The 17,582-nt window shown below is 32.9% G+C and overlaps 1 protein-coding gene and 2 long non-coding RNA genes across 4 annotated transcripts in view; 2 read left to right on the forward strand and 1 right to left on the reverse strand.

The window, feature by feature from the left end:
• Positions 1 to 678: 678 nt before the first annotated feature.
• LOC148951129 (uncharacterized) lies at positions 679 to 4,340 on the forward strand. The gene is made up of 3 exons (XM_089090649.1): positions 679 to 969; positions 1,845 to 1,910; positions 3,212 to 4,340. Exons 1-3 carry the CDS (start codon positions 948 to 950, stop codon positions 3,613 to 3,615), a joined length of 492 nt encoding a protein of 163 aa, XP_088946775.1. The 5' UTR covers positions 679 to 947; the 3' UTR covers positions 3,616 to 4,340.
• On the reverse strand, positions 2,117 to 12,167 carry LOC148951130 (uncharacterized). Of its 2 annotated transcripts, none has more exons than XR_016141896.1 (2): positions 11,919 to 12,167; positions 2,117 to 4,349 (listed from the first exon to the last, which is right to left on the reverse strand). It is a non-coding gene; the product is annotated as an uncharacterized LOC148951130 (long non-coding RNA). The 2 variants fall into 2 exon arrangements; XR_016141895.1 differs by lacking the exon at positions 11,919 to 12,167 and adding an exon at positions 10,897 to 11,295.
• LOC148951131 (uncharacterized) overlaps positions 5,276 to 17,582 on the forward strand; it is a 38,159-nt gene continuing 25,852 nt past the window's right edge. Inside the window, exon 1 of the long non-coding RNA XR_016141894.1 lies at positions 5,276 to 5,416. This is a non-coding gene — a long non-coding RNA (uncharacterized LOC148951131). The remainder of the gene's footprint in view (positions 5,417 to 17,582) is intronic.

Genomic DNA, 17,582 nt, shown 5'->3' on the forward strand with positions numbered 1-17,582 from the left:
AAATAATTACCCAACACTATTTGTAAATATAATAGGCATCCTTGCCCCCCTCCACCTTAATGGGGCCAGGGATAAACCTAGGCTCTTTATAAAACTTTACAGGTTCTGTTGACTTTTAATAGGGTAAAAGGACACTTTACTAGGGTCTATGACAGTCCCAAATCTCATACTTATATCTACAAAACTGCATATGTGCTTTGGCTGTATCTTACTGATTCTATTAGCTGCCAAAACATGGAAAATGAAGAAAAAACGGTTTAAGAAAAACAGAAAAGTCAAAAACAATTAGGCTATGTTTCAGGTTGTAAACTATTGTGGGTAGGCTTTTGCTATATTTGTTATTAGTTAAAGTGTTTTATTTGAATTATGCTTAGCCTTCTAGTTATAATATCCAAAGACCTAAATTTTAAATTGCAGTTCACTGTGAGGTCCCTAGAAACTGGCTAAAATAATGTAGAATCTTGCAACCTAAAAAGTTGTTGGACACACTATCTAGTATTTAAAGTATTTATTATGAATCTTTATAGTTATGGATTATCTGATTTTTTTATGATTTCTTTTGAATATGTTCTATTTTCAAATTTATCTGTGAGACTAGGCACCCCTGCCTCTACTTTCTAGGAGAAACTTTGTATTGGCCCTCTTTAACTTTTGTTGTAAATGGAAACTCTTGGCATTAAATTAACTAAATGACAGGGCAGAAAAAATTGCTGACCAATTTAAATTTTCTTGAATACCATATAAAAAACCTTAGATATAAAAATATTCTGAGTCAAATATAAACAAATGAAAATCTTGTTCCTAATATGGCTCTGTAAATACAACAGTGACAGCTAATACCTTTTTGTTTGTGCTTTATATTTTTCAAATTTCTAGGAGTACGCCCAGCTTTCAATGAAGAAATTGCTGAGACACATGAAACATCAATTGAAGCAGATGTAGATGAAATGTTGGAAAACCATAATCAAGGTTAGTAATTAACTTGTACAGTATATATTTTTGGAGTGTTTTTCTTAATTTTTTCCCAGTAATTAATTTTGCTGGGATCAATAAAAAAGAACTCCCATGGGATCTTTCAAATTCATAAATCTTTTCTAAGAAATGACTTTGGACAATTAGCTTGAATTGTGGTTGAATAGAACAATAGCTTCTGGAAGGAAAGGGGGTTTTTCTTATTGAGGCAATGGGATTCCAACTCCTGGCATGACTATGTATGGCCTAACATTGTTATTTTTAGAATTATAAATACAATGTTTTATTTCCTTTTTCAAACAACTTAAAAAGTTGACACAAAGCAACAACTAAGAATGGAAATGATTAATGGCTGAGGTATTTTGTTTTTACCATAACAGACATTTCAAGACAGGTTTGCAGTACTATGAAAAGGTTTCGGTAAGATATGCAAAATATTGGACCTTTAAGCCACCCTCTTCTGTTGCCATGACTGCACTGAAGTCAAAACCTCCATTCTTGTTGGGAGAAGTCTGTAAAAATGATGCTTTTCTTGATTATATCCAAAACATCACAAATTTTGTGGTAAATTGTGAAATATTTCCCTGGAGGGGAGGGAGTAAATGTATTCATAACTTATTTTTAATCAAAACTATTTCTATTCCTCCATCAAAAGATTGATACAAAATACAATATTTGCTAGTGAAAATCTAGTATCAAAGTTTACATTTTGAAACTTTTTAACTTGTTCTTTATATAAAAAAAAATAAGATAGAATTCAAAATTGGACAAAGATCAAATTATGTAATTACGAGTTATATGTTTTTTTTATATAGATCCAATGTTTAGCTAACCCCTCATATATATTTATATATGTGTATTTTCTGTTTAAGGAACTCAAAATGCAAATCCAGGGCCAAGCATTTCAAGGAAAAGACAGCTTAGCAAAGATGATACCAGTAAGTATATTCATGAAGTCTTACTAATATTAGTAAAGTAAAAATGACTTTGTTGCAAAAGCAATTGGTTCATTGCTCCAATATTTACATTCTCCCATCTTCATTTTTGGAAATATTATTAGATAGAGAATTGGAGAGTATTTTCCTCTTTTATTTGCGTCATAAGATACCCAGTAGTCAGCTACTTGCCAAATCAATAGGTCAAATAGTGATAAAAACTCTGTTATTTATTTATTAACACAATAAACGTAAGAATAATGCTGGTCAAATAGAATATATTGCACTTAAAGAAAAAGCCAAATAAATGACAAAGATAAAACATACATTATTTGCTTCATAAGATACCCAGTAGTCATTTACTTGCCATATCAACATTCAAATAGTAATAAAAAATCTGTTTTTTATTTATTAACACAAGAAACATTAGAATAATGCTGGTTAAATAAAATATAATACACTTATAAAAAAAAGCCAAAAAAATAGCAAGGATAACAAATACATTATTTTTTTTCATAAGATACCCAGTAGTCAGCTACTTGCCAGATCAACAGTCAAATAGCAATAAAAACCCTGTTTTTTATTTATTAACACAGGAAATAATAGAATAATGCTGGTTAATTCTGCTTATAATAGTTTGTACTTTTCAAACATGTCTGTAGGGGGGGGGGGTGTTACTTAATGTTTAAATTGAAGAAAAGCAAATATGTAATGTATTTTTTTTAAATTATGCTCAAATCCTATTATTAAGCATCTTTTCACTCGAAACGACAAAGAGTAAGACGTTAAAAAGGGGAGAGGGGTTGAAAATGCTGAAACTACGAGACTTGCACTGGAAATACAAGAAATACCAACATTTTCCTTTTTCTGTAGAATCTTTCTATCCTGTATTTACAAAAGACACTAAACTTTAAAATCAGTGGCCTGCACAATCATCCTGTATAATATATAGAAAAGGCACAAAACTTTAAAATCAGTGGCCTGTATCATTACCACGTATAAAATATTATGCAAAAAAATATAGTTCCATAAAGGAGTAATCACTACATTTTTTTTTCCTTTCTTTTTTTGTGAATTTAAAAAACATATCATAAAGTAAAGAACAGGTTCCTTATTGACAGAGCAGCGAAAAGTAATTCAGAAGCTTAGGGAAAGTTTCATTGTCAATCATGCATTTACAAAAGGCACTAAACTTTAAAATCAGTGGCCAGTATTATTACCCTGTATACAATATTATGCAAAAAAACAAAAATTTAGTTCCATAAAGGAGTAATCACTACATATTTTTTTTCTTTCTTTTTTAGGTGACTTTCAAAAACACAGCAGAAAGCAAAGAAGAGGTTCCTTATTGACAGAACAGCAAAACCTAATCCAGGAGCTTAGGGAAAGTGAGATTGCAGAGAAGGAAGAGAGGAAACAACTCTTTTCTTCATTCTTTGAAACTCAAAAATTACTATTGGATGCTGTTAAAAAAAATAATGAAATTCTAGAGGAAATTTCAGAAGAAAGACAATCCAAAAGAAGTGTGAATAGCATGCATAGCTGCCATCACCCCAAAATGAGCAATGTGAAGGTTCTTCAAACTAATTCTTGCAATTTGATGGATGATATTCATATCATTTTCTCTGTTCCCACAGATGCAAAGAGGGCAAATAGTGTTAACACAGTAAAACCAAAAATTATGATTATTAAAAAAGAGTACAAATAACTGCTGCTTGTTTTTTTAATTGGTAAGCATATAACTGAATAGTTTTAGATGTTATAAAAATTAAGGTGAATAAAATATATTTTGTGATGGAAAATTTTGCATGTTCTCCTGGAATTAGGATCTCTTGCTTAAAGGCAATTTGAAATTTATATATTTATTTTTGTATTACTTAAAGCCAAGACAGTTTCATTTTAATTGGCATCTTAGGAGACACTTTTCTACACATAAAATGATGTTAAATTTCAGGTGGTAGAAAACTGTTAATTTGACAGTTCCAAGGCAATAAATACTTTATCCCCATAGGTAAAACAACTTTTTAATTACCAAAATAACATAATTTAACAAAATTAGTGACAGACTCTTAACAACTGAACTCACAAATTTATTGCCTTCTCTGAGCCCAAAAATGACTCACTAAGGCTTGTCGGACATCAGATCCACTTGTAGAGACCCCCTGGTGACTTTCATGCAGGAATATTCTAGGCTGTGCTCCAATGACCTGGACACGGTTTACCCTGCGATTCTGTAAATGCCTTTCAAGGCCAGACAAATAATTTTTCCACTCCTGCAACACTTCAAAGTTCCTCATTGAGCGAAAATTATTAAGTGCTAACGCTACTACACACACTTTATTTTCTGTCCCAAACTTAAAGTTGAAGCTATAAGCAAGCCTTGGAACTCTGGTTTTGACATGGCCAAATAGATTTTCAATGACCCTTCTTGCTCTGGACAACCTAAAAAAAAGAATCTATTTCTGAAAAGAAACGAAAAAATAGCCCTTAAGTCTCAATAGTTCTCTAAAAAAGAAAAATAAACAGTCGAAAATTGATTAAAGGTTTATTAATTTTAAACATTTAATTTATTTTATTTTATAAAATAATATGAACAGTAAAAAAACAAAAAAAAAACAACTGAGACATAGTGAGGAAAAAGATTAGATAAGAGACACCAAGTTAGAATGAAGTTAAAACAAAAAGAAAATGAACAAAATTAAAAAGACATGTTCTTACAATCTAGAGCTTTGGATAAAATGTTTTACTCTATTTTTGCAGTACATGATTCTTTATAATGACCGGTATTAAAGGGAGATACCATCTTTTGCAAAATCATCTAAAATATCGTAGGGCGTGACAAATCTAGGCACTGAAATAAAATTAACTTTCTTAAACATATTACACACAAGAGAGCTGGGTGGTTGGACACAAGCATCAGAGCATAAGACCTACAAGAGGGAGTTTACAAGAGGGAGTAGCCTACAAGAGAAAGTGACACAGCCCAATGGTCCTAAGGTAAGGTCTGTACATATCACTGGGGTCCTTTATCTCAATTCAATTCATTCAATAACTTTCAACCAATTTGCATTTTCTTTTTAACATTAAAAACAGGGTAAACCAAAATTAGAATACCAAACCAATTTAGCATACCAAAACATATGAAGGTAATATAAACCTAAAATACCATTCATAAAATTAATAATTTGTCTTTAATCAACAATGTTCAACCAATTTACATTTGATTTTTCATTTGTAAAACAGATTACAAAAAATTTTAAAGATTTAATTAAGTATTTGGATAGAACAAAATCAATTATGAAAAAATATTGAATTTTTTTATTTTTATTGACAAACTAAAGGAAAGCAGAAAGATAGCATACCAAAACTTGCACAGGAAACGTTAACCTTAGATCTTTCATTTTTGAAGCCATATCCATAACAGGATTTCATTATAATTAAATTTTTCAGTTTGTATTGTCAAGTTTCATAGCCTACAAGAGAAAGTGACACAGCCCAATGGTCCTAAGGTAAGGTCTGTACATATCACTGGGGTCCTTTATCTCAGATCAATTCATTGACTGGCAAGAATCATGATTTTACTTTCTTCCTCCTCCGCCTGTATTTATGACCCCGGGCAGCCCCCTTTTGCTATTACATAGCAAAAATCAGACAGGCCTAGGCTAGCCTATAGGCCTAAGCTTATTTGATTCTGACTATAGCCTAGAGGTAAGTTTGAACTTTACAACCCCCCTCCATCCACTTTCATTCCTTTTATACTTTTCATTATCTTGGAAAGGGGTTAGGTCAGGAAACTGAAACTTTCAGGAATGGATCTACAGACTAAAGTATGGCCTGGGAAGGTAATGTAAAGTACCTACCTCCACTGCTTCTGCTAGAGGGCAGTGACCTTAATTTGTTTTTTTTTTTAAGTGAAGCCTTGCAAAACAGGGTACCATCAGATGGCTAACTTGACAGTGTAGCCTATACATATCTATAAATTAGCCAACTGGCCAACCAGTATTTTAAGCCTAGGAGTCCAGCTGGACAAAAGGGAACATATTATGAAAGCAATTCTTACTCTATAATATGTAGAATAATCCTAGTTAACACATTTTGCAGGGGGAGAGCCTTTGTCTTCACCTCTTTCCTTGTTTTTCTTGGAAATTCATGAATTCCTTAGAGCCTATATATTCAAAGAATATACACCTCCACCGCTCTACTATGTAAATATATACCTAGAATTACATCCTTAATATAAACACAACATCAATTTGCTTCACAAATAAAATTTACTCTTATATTAGACATATGGCGGATGTCCATGCAAAACATATCTTCTACTTAGATAAAAACAAGAAAACTGTTCTAGAGCTTCACAACTTTGAGCAATCTTAATTTATGAGGTTTCAAAGATCTGCAAATACATTTCTAAAGTTTAAAAAAAAACAACCATTGATATGACTTAAATTACAAATCAAATAACAGAAATTACATTTTTCAGAACTAAAACAGAGAAAAAGAAACTGATGACTGAATATTAAAGTAAAATATTTTCAAATCAGCAAATTTCAAAGACCTAGAAATCAGAATATGGTAAACTTGGAAGCTTAGTAATACCTTTCCAGAGTATGTTTTTGGCACTGGATTGAATAGTATGCATTGTATAGAGAGGGGTATAAATTTGAGACCAGTCCCCATCATAAAGAGACATTTTAAGAAAAAAAATCTCACTTTTTATTATGCAAAATAATCCTAGCTAACATATTTCCCTGGGGGGGGGGGGCACCTTTATCCTTACTATTTTCACTGTTTCACAATTATTTTTTTTTCAACAAAATTTTGTAAAATAATTTTATAATGATGGCTGATTATCCATCCTCTCTTGTCTGGTGACCTTAGGATGTATTCCAATGTGCTGATTGATTTATTTAGATGGTTGCTGCTCTTTGTATCTTCTTCAAGAATTTTGTTGTTAGCTTAATTGCCTCAACTGCCATCTTCTATCTCACCTAGTAACACTGTTTTATTAATTCTCTTAGAATTCTGTTATTTCTTTTTGTTTCTGTTCTATGGCATCCAATTAATGTATGATATGTAGTTTCAACATTGCCACACTTAACACAATTTTCGCTTTCACCTCAGAACATGGCTTTATATGCCTGAGTGCCAGCATGGATGGATCTCAGGCTAAACTTAATACTGCTTTCTTCTCTATTAAGCTTTTCATATAGTTCTCTTTCAAATTGAAAAATTGTTTTTCAATTTGCCTACCATGTTCTTTTTTTTCTATATATTCATTTAGCCTGTCTATTTTAATTTTTCTTGGTATATTTTCAGTTGTGCCAATTGTTTTTGTGTTGTGTCTGTTGTTGGTGCTGCTGATTCTATTGCTTTTTTAGTGGCAATGTCATCTTCTTTGTTTCCTCTTGTATTTTTGTGACCAGGTAACCACATAATGGTTACTAATATATTTGTTGGAAGTTGTCAATTCCTCCATTACCCATAGAGTATTTACCATCTCTCTTGAGGTTTGTTTCACTGATTGTAATGCTTCAATTGCACTTTAGATTCTAAACAGATTAAGATCTTAGCATTATCTAAAGAAATTGACACATTAGATAATTGGCTGCTTTACTAATAGCAACAAGCTCAGCTTCAAATATAGATTGTGAGGGATCTAGTTTGAACACTGCTGGTATGTCAAAAGCTGCTCCCCCACCTTTGTTATATGTCAACCCATCAGTATACACCTTTAATTGTTCTTAATATGCTGTCTTCATTAAATGGTTGAATTTGATGTTTTTAAATATATTTTCTTTTTCACTATTTTTTGTCAAGCATTTTATGTTTTTGCTTGTCTATGAAGGTACTAGTGGTAGGTTTTCCAACTGCAACATCTCACTAAAATTTAAGTTGATATCCTTTGTTTTCAAGATACTTTCTACTTTTTCTATCATCCATTCTTTATTCCACTTCCGTTTTTGTTAAATGTATTGGCGGGTCCTCCTTTTAATAATTAGAGCTTTGCATGAGTGGGATGATTGGGCTAGCCATGTCTTTCTGAAGAACTTCAACAATTGTTGCTCTCATCAGGTTTGCAGATAAACTTTTTTACTTTCAATAAATAAGAAGGAGACAGGTGTTGTACTTCTTGCCCCTAAGGCTATCTTTAATGTACTGTTTTGGATGACTTCCAGTTTATTTAATATACTTTTTTAGGCAATGTTGTTGAAAATTGAGGCATAATCAATCAATCTTTGCTCTAATGTATTTGCAATAGAACTCAAGCATAAATCCTGTGTTTGCTCCCCAAGTTAGCTTGGAAAGTATTTTCATGATGTTGAGTTGTCTTATATGTGACTGTTTTATGTGCTCCACCATTGGTTGTAGGGATATCTTTCAATCTATCGGACATCCAAGATAAAGATGTTGAGAAACTCTTTCTATTGCTTGATTTTTTAACTTACATTTTGGATTATCAGTTATTCATCTGTTTGTAATAACCATCATTTTTGTTTTTGTGGTTAAGAATTCTAAATCTGTATTTTCAGCCCAAAAAGTTAGCTGAGATAAGAGTTAGATTATTTGCTGTAGTTTGGTTATTATTTCTGTTCCTTCATGCCCTGTTAGCCAAAAGCAAATATTGAGGCCTTTATTTCATCATCATTAAGTGGGCTGTTATAATTTTTTGGTTCTGTAAGGAATATAAGGTATCACATTGGAGCAGTGCAAAATTATCTGCAGTACTTAAGCCTTTGCAAAAACCCCACTGGAACAGAGGTAGAAATGGTTTGGTTTCCACAATCCAGTTCATTCTGTTTTTTTATTAATCTTTTGTAGAGCTTCCCCATTACTGATAATAAAGCTATATACCTCTGATTTTCTAATTTTGTTGGATTTTTATGGGGTTTAGGTAACATGATTGCTACTCCCTTTTTTCATATTTTTGGGAATTCCCCTGATTCCCAACACATGTTAATTATATGGAGAAGTATTCTTTTCCATTTCTCAGGAAGTTTCTTGATATATTGCAGATATATTTGGCCATTACCTAGGGCTGTTAATGGTAGGTTTTTAATTGTTATCTCTATCTCATTTTTGGTGAAAGGTTAATTGTAGAGCGCAGTAGTATCAGATGTGTCTTTAGCTCTATTTCCAGAGGGTTTTTCTTTCAGCTGTCTGGTTTTTGTCTTTTATGTTTATAACCATTTTGAGATGTTTTGCCCTTCCATTGGCTTTTTCTGGACTATCTATGATTTATCTTCCAACTGATTGAATTGGCATGTTATTAATGAAATTCATTAAAATAAATATTAATGAATCTAGGTTTGGTTAGGTTAGATTAGCTAGATGGCTCTCAAGACTTGGAGACAAGACAAAATATGGAAAAATGTGATTGAAAAACAAGGAAAATAGTAAGGATAAAGGTTCTCCCCCCCAGAAAAACATGTTTACTAGGATAATTTTGCATATTATAAAGTAAGAATTGTTTTTTTTTAACATGTCTCCTTATGATGGGGACTGGTCCTAAATTTATACGAAGAGAGGTAGGTACTTCAAAATACCTTCCAAGGCCATAATTTGGTCTGCAGATCCATTCTTGAAAGTTTCATTTTTATAAACTAATCCCTTTCTGAGATAGCAAAAAGTAGCTTAACTATGCACCTGGGAAGGTCCTTACCTTCATTACTTTCCTATTTTTAAAGGTAAGAAAATTGCATATCCATCAATATAGTTCTGTGGGCTAGTTAATTTGTCTTACTATTGAAATACAAAAAACTGGCTAGTGAGAATAAATTGCTGTTTATAGCAGATTCAGGAATGGAAATTATTATTTTTGGTACTTGTTAATTATATAATAAACTATTGAGGAGTGAAGTTTGGTGAATACTTATGAAATAAAGCAAAATATGATGATAAAATGTAATAGTTTGAAAAACAATTTGCAGGAATCTTTAAAAGAGCCTGAAACTCCTTGAAAATTATCATAACATATACTATGTATATAACCTGTCCTAGGTACCTTTTTTTGCCCCTAAACCCCTAAAAACTAAAGTTTAAATGTTGTTTCCAGTGTGAGAAACCCCTGATTCAAAGCAGTTGTCTGTTTGAAATGTTGCTTGAATAGTTTGTTCCCATCACAAATTCTCAGTAGGTTATTGTATAATTGACAAGTACCTTTTTTTCTTTAGTAAAATGTCATTTTGAAAACCAATTTGTAGGAATCTTTAAAAGAGCCTGAAACTCCTTGAAAATGACTTCATGTCAAAACCAATGTCATTTTCAATAGATCTCTAGTTCTTAAAAAACAAAAATCTGCCAATTTGTTTTCATATAAACATTTTACTGTTAGGACTAATGAAAATAATAATTACCATTCCTGAATTGGTTGTGTATGGCAACTCCTTGAAAATGACTTTATGGCAAAACCAATGTCATTTTCAATTGATCTCTAGTTCTTAAAAAACAAAAATCTGCCAATTTGTTTTCATATAAACATTTTACTGTTAGGACTTATGAAAATAATAATTACCATTCCTGAATTGGTTGCGTATGGCAACTCCTTGAAAATGACTTCATGGCAAAACCAATGTCCTTTTCAATAGATCTCTAGTTCTTAAAAAACAAAAATCTGCCAATTTGTTTTCATATAAACATTTTACTGTTAGGACTAATGAAAATAATAATTACCATTCCTGAATTGGTTGTGTATGGCAACTCCTTGAAAATGACTTTATGGCAAAACCAATGTCATTTTCAATGGATCTCTAGTTCTTATAAAACAAAAATCTGCCAATTTCTTTTCATATAAACATTTTACTGTTAGGACTAATGAAAATAATAATTACCATTCCTGAATTGGTTGCATATGGCAACTCCTTGAAAATGACTTCATGGCAAAACCAATGTCATTTTCAGTAGATCTTTAGTTCTTAAAAAACAAAAATCTGCTAATTTGTTTTCATATAAACATTTTACTGTAAGGACTATTGGAAATAATAATTACCATTCCTGAATTGGTTGCATATGGCAATTTTTTCTCACTAGCCAGATTTTTTAGAAGTACATTTTTTCAATCTGATTTTGGGTACAGCCAAAATTGGTGAATATCCATGAGTATTTGTGTACATCCAAGTTGGCAAATACAGTCCCTCCTATTTCAAGGTTGTTGGAGAGAGTGAAGTCAATTAGTAGTTCCCTAAACATGTATGTTATCAGTAGAAAACATGGAATGTTATCTTGGGATTTGTCTTTGGCTATGGAGTTGAGTGCTCTGTAGAATACATCTTTTGATTTGTCAGAGGTTTTATTGGGAGGTGTGTTGCATATTACTACTGTCAGTTTTACATTCACCATGAAGCAAGGGTTCAGGATTCTAGGTAATACTGGCATACATTTGAGTAGAGCTTGATAGGTTTGATTGGTCAACATAAAGGCAACTCCTTAATTCATGTCTCTGCTAGGATCCACTGTGGTAATAGTCACATTTCCGTTTGGTTTATTTGATCCAGGACCTACCCATTGAACTTCTGACAGTGCTAGAAGGTTGAGGTATATATGCATAGTTCTTAGTGCTTGCTCGGTCTTGAAAGCTTGAGACATTGTGCATGTGTTCCAGAAACCAAATCTAAGGCGTGTTTTGTATTTAAAAATCTTGTCCTTGGGAGTGGCGCAGTTGTCATCAAAAGGGGGTTTGATCCATGGCCTAATCTTTGTGTTTCAGTTGTACTAATAAGTTTCCCCAAGGGCAGGCCCTCAAGGTCTAGTTGCGGGTCGCAAGCCCCACAGCCCAACCCTCCTCATTTAACAGACTTGGGGCTGCTATGCTTCCCCAATCTCTTGAAGGCAAGGTTCCTAACTGGCTTATTTATCTGTTGAATTAGGGTTCTTTTCAAACATTTTGTGGTAACCTGGCTCAATAGTAACCGAAACTCTAAAAAACAGAATTTTGATACCAATAGATACATCAAAAGAATTGAATTCTTATGCTCATTTTAAATATGTAAGTTTCATCAACTTTAGTCTTACCCATCAAAAGTTACAAGTTGGAGAAAATTTGCCTTATTTTCGGAAAAGGGAGAAACACCCTTTGAATTCATAGAATCTTATTGAAAATCGCACAATCAGATTCAGCATATCAAAGATCATGACTGTAGAGGTTTCAAGCTCCTATCTGCAAAAATGTGGATTTTTTTTTTTCAGGGGTGATTGTATCAACCCAGTGGTTCTAGAATGTTGTGAGAGTGCTCATTCGAACGGAAATTGAAAGCTATAGATCCCTTTTAAAGTGACCAAAAAAATGGAGGGCAAATTGACATATAAAATATTAGTTTAATTGACATATAAAATATTTATAACTTAAAAGTTTTGATGATTTTTTATTTATGAAAGTAAGAAAAGTAAAAACATCTCAAGCGTATTTTGTTTTCAGTAAAGCACAAATTGTGTTCTGGTCAAACAGTTTGTGGTAACAAACTGCAAGTAAGCAGCAACCCAGCTCAATAGTAACCAAAACTCTATAAAATGATATTTTGATACCATTAGGTACATCAAAAGAATCAGATTGTTATGCTAATTCCAAATATATAAAATTCTTCAAGTTTAATCTTACCCATCAAAAATTACGCGCCTGAGAAAATTTTCTGTATTTTCGAAAAAAGGGGGAAACAACCCCAAAAAGTCATAGAACTTTGATAAAAATCATATCATAAGATTCAGCGCATCAGAGAACCCTACTATTGAAGTTTCAAGCTCCTGTCTACAAAAATGTGGAATTTTGTATTTTTGCCAGAAGAAAGATCACAGATGCTTCTTTCTTTGTTGTTTTTTCTCCAGGGGTGATTGTATCATTCCAGTAATCCTAGAGTATCATGAGAAGGCCCATTTGAGCGGAAATTGAAAGTTCTAGTGCCCTTTTTAAGTGACAAAAAAAAATTGGAGGGCAACTTGGCCCCCTCCCAAGCTCTTTTTTTCCCGAAGTCGCCCAAACAAAATTTTGAGATACCTATTTTGTTCAGCATAGTTGAAAATCTAATAAATATGTCTCTGAGGGTGACTTAATCCTCCACAGTTCCTGAGGGAGGGGCTGCAAGTTATGAACTTTGCCCAATGTTTACATATAGTATTGGTTAATGGGAAGTATACAGAAGTTTTCAGGAAGGATCTGTTTCTGGGGAGAGTCAGAGGAGGGGTTACGGGGGAGGATCTTTCCATGAAGGGTGATTCCTTGTGGGACGGGACATTTCTATGAAGGGGGCGCCGGATTTCCCAGCATTATTTAAAAAAACGATCGGAAATTAAATAAAAATCAATTTTTGCAACTGAAAGTAAGGAACAACATTAAAACTTAAAAATAACAGATATTATTACGTATATGAGAAGGTTCCTCCCCTTGTCAATACCTCGCTCTGTACGCTAATTTTTTTTGTACTTTCAAAAGAGCTATCTATTCTAATTAACCGGCCTTTGTGATTCAGGGGTTAGTGATTATAACAAAATTGGAACTTTAGCGTAAAGAGCGAGGAATTGTACCGGGAGTAAAACACGATATATTTGAAATACCAAAATAAAGTTCCTTCTTTAATTCGGACTCCTATAATTAAGCTAAATCTAGTTTCAAAAATGAAAAAGTCCTTAATCAGCAAAGAAAAGAAACTGCAGTCTTTGGATTTCGCTAAGACCGTGAGCAATAAGAAAAGTGCTACGCACAATATTTTTAAGGACGTTTAAACGATAAGAACAGTGTGAACGCCTAAATCATCAAAAAGATTTAAGACGTATTATTGGGCGAGGGTTCGCGTCCTTGGGGCCCGTGAGCCAATGGCAGGCAGTCCCTAGAGCGCAGGACGAAAGAACTGCGTTTGGGAGTAGGGACAATGTGTTTTTTAATTTTTAATATGAAGTGAGATCTGAAACGTTTAGTACGAAATTATTTTGGTCACCATTTTTGTCTTTGATGTGACCCATTTCTATACAACTGAGCATGTAAGTTTAATAAATCTCTAGTCTTTTTATAAGTGTTTGTTTCTCTTATATGTCTGAGTCTAGTCCGATAAGAGGTAACTAGTTCGCCAGTCTCCAAGGTAAATGCTCCCAAAGGAATCTGATCTCCAAGTGGCGCTATAGGAGAAATCTCTATCGCCACGAGCAAACCTTTTCTATTACCACAAATAATTCTTCAATGGTACAAATGGCGCGTGTCGGAAATTGGAGGAAAACTGCGAACTAGTTAGGCTGTTTAAACTTTGTAATTCAAATTTAATTTTCGGAGAGATACAGACATATAAATAAAGTGATTAGGCCTATAACCGCTAGGCTACGATAGGAAACCCCTTATATCTCATAGGAGATAATAGCCTCCCCAAAATAGGTTAAGTAAAATAATAAATTTGTTTTAAGTTGATATAAACGCAAAAAAAAATATTGAAATATCGTATATTGAAACAGAAATGGCTTTGTCAAAGGAGGAAGGTAAATGGACTTCGCTTTTAGCTGCTCTCGAATTAGCAAAACTTCGAGCAGCTTTGCTTGAAATTTGGCTATTATAAATAAATTTTTAACCCCTCAAAGAGTTGGTTAAAATATAAAAAATGGAGAAAAGGCGAAGTTAATAATTTTAAAATGAGAAAAAAAAAAAAAAAAAAATATTATTCAGTTTTTAAAAAGTAGAAGCAAGTGTATAATTAGTAATTTTTTTATTGTTATTAATAAATGCAATGTAGTAGTGCCGTATATTAATAAAAAATAAACTATTTGTACCGTGAATTGAAAGAATTAAATAAAAGATAATACGGAAAGAAAAACAAAATCTAGCTGGACCGATGAAACGTTGGTAGAAACAGAAGAATTTTAGGCATAATAGTGGGTCTGCCAATGGGGTCTGTTATATTCCACCCCTGTTTCTTTTCCTTTCAGATAAATGACCTATTTTAGTTTCTTTAATTACATTTGTGACCCTTTTGGAAGAATACAAGTAAGGTATTTTCTACAAACTGTGTAGTATTTTCCGTAACCCAGGCAGGGTAGGAATAGAGCTACAAGGCACCGTCATTCTTATATTGACAGGGAGGGTCATTACCTCCAAGGAGAGAGTAGAAATTTTCTAGCCGTAACCCAAGGCGGGTACATTTGGATTTAGAAAGTGGCCATTTGACCACTCGATCGCGTTACCATACCCTGGGACAGGGTATACTGTAAATAGGGTAGTACCAAACCCGATATTTGCAGAACCGTTGGGGTAAGAGCGGGAATCTCACTAACATTAGGGCTGACAAGGGGTTCTCCCATTCGAGTAAGTGGCATAGCAATCTTTTTGCGTCATTCGAGTAAGTGGCATAACAATCTTTTTGCGTCATTCGAGTAAGTGGCATAGCAATCTTTTTGCGTCATTCGAGTAAGTGGCATAGCAATCTTTTTGCGTCATTCGAGTAAGTGGCATAGCAATCTTTTGCGTCATTTTTTGCCTTTAAAATTAGTGACCCTGCACATACACCCCAATAAGTGGTGCCAGCAGTAGCTAGCACTACGAACATTGGCGGCAGCGGCATAAGCACACATGCTAGAAAGCTTAGCAAAAGTCGCCGAAGGACGCAAAAAAAGAAGAGTTGTTACCCAGCTGTGACTGGAACTCTGCATAAGGCGAGAAATTCGGCGAAAGAAACCGTTAATCACAGAATATGGAGGCATAGGGATAGGTCTTAAAAGGATCTCCTTTACCTACACAGATGACTTTCACGTGAATAATGGTGTTAGAAAAAATTCAAATTCTGAAGTAGCTCCGCAAAATGAGTGAACAAGAAAATTTGAATTTTGAACCATGGCTGTTTCAGAGCCATGTAGATGTAAAACAAGCCAGTTTACATGCTTGTTTACAAAGAATAATTAAAAGTGCATGAATATATTTTTTTGGGTCGAGTGTCATTTGTATTGCTGGGGTCGACTCCCCTCGCACACGTTAGGTCCCCTAGTGGATAAATATCCGCGTTATTTGTGCTTATTAATTTTATGGGTTATTTGTAATGATGGCAAATATCAGACTTAAATTATTGCTTTTTTTATAAACAGATACCATTCAACAGAATTAAGAAATGTCGTCAAAAGTCTGCCCATTGTTCTTAAAAACTGCTTATTTGAAAATGTCAATTTTCTTTTTATGTTGTTCTATTTATTTAAGAGCGAGAGAGAATGAGCATATGTAGGTTTTATTTTTGTAGCTAGACTTGAGACATACCTTAGTACTTCAGTTTAATTAAATCTACGTTCAATGTTTTGTTACAACAAGCATCCTTGATTGCTATACTTCGCGCACCTTAGACTAAATTAGTCTATGTTACTAAGGATTTGATTAAGTTTTAGATTTCTTATTTTTGTTAGTGTTATTTCTATGCCCTTTCAAAGGATAATAGAAAGGTTGGAACAGAAAATAACCAAAGGTAGGAAGCTCGTGGTCGACTGAGAACGACAAATGGTGTTGGACCACGTCTTGTGGGAAGCCTGGGTAGGCCCATGATTGTTTTTGTAATTTTTTTAAACGATCGTAGGAAGGGATATTTCTTAGTCCTTCAAGTATAAGAAATTATTATTTTTATGCCAATCAGGGCAAGTCAAAACAAAACTTAAAGTTTGAATTGAAACCTCTTTGATGTAATTTTTCGTTTTTTTGTATGAGAATGCTTTTAAATAGAAGCAGTGAGATTAATTTCTTATATCTCCAAGGCAAAAGAAAAAAAAAGAATAGAAAAGTGTTTTAATTTCATTAGTTTATATATATGACGTATTCAATAACAGAGAGATCACTGTTCTATAGTTCTGTGACAAAAATGTTCTTTAATTTCATTGGTTTATCTATGACATATCTTGTGCTCTAATTTCTGTGGCATATTTTCGAAAGTCAGTCACGTTATACCTTACCTATACTGACTCAGATTCCCTAAGATTTTATATTAAAAATCGACACATTTCCAAACAAGAATTCATGTCATAAAAATCAAACCAAAATTTTTTTTAAGTATCGTTTAATTTATAACAAAAAGAATTCTGAACGGTGATGACGGGGAGAGCGGTACTCTTGGTCTTATACATGGATTAAGTCTAGGCGAAATCTCATCTCTACAACTAGCATAAGAGTTTTCTAAGATGTAGAATCCCTGCTGAAATTGCCTTCCATGTGAAGATTGAAAAAAAAAATTTTAATCAAAAATAAATCAAATATGCCTAACTTGACTTAAAAATTCGATAATCTGACACTATTCTTAGCTAGAACTTGATCTGAATCGTGTTTTGCTCTATTTTTAGGTTTTCAGTGTTTAATCTTCCTTTTTACTTGCCGTTTTGTTCATTTTTCTTGCTTAAAATATCAGTCAAATTCTTATTTAACTATTCTAATAATCAATCCGTACTCAATTTTTACTTTAATTATTTATTAAAATATGATTTCTCAATAAGTTATTAATTAAAATTTAATTATCTCAATAAACTATTTAGAACCTGATAATTTATTTAAGTTAGACTAAGGTTTATGTTTAACTTGAAAAGACTGTGCTTCATTTAGCGAAAAACGTTTATTTTTGTAAAAAAAAAATTTCCTGTTTCCCCTTTTTTTTTAGTTTATGCGAAATTTATTTGAGCAACATGTATATTAAATTATCAAATTCTGATATAGTGAATACTAAAGAAATTTACTCTTTAAACCTA

This window comes from Artemia sp. Qi Xiang Cuo, chromosome 6 (genome assembly GCF_049724085.1).
Source record: "Artemia sp. Qi Xiang Cuo chromosome 6, ASM4972408v1, whole genome shotgun sequence".
NCBI classification, from domain to species: domain Eukaryota; kingdom Metazoa; phylum Arthropoda; class Branchiopoda; order Anostraca; family Artemiidae; genus Artemia; species Artemia sp. Qi Xiang Cuo.

Bases quoted from the DNA above. Each gene is read 5' to 3' on its own strand.
- LOC148951129 (XM_089090649.1), top strand. From the start codon at position 948: ATGTTGGAAAACCATAATCAAG. The intron at 970-1,844 runs GTTAGTAATTAA...TTTCTGTTTAAG, and splicing joins GTTGGAAAACCATAATCAAG to GAACTCAAAATGCAAATCCA. The intron at 1,911-3,211 runs GTAAGTATATTC...TTTCTTTTTTAG, and splicing joins GCTTAGCAAAGATGATACCA to GTGACTTTCAAAAACACAGC.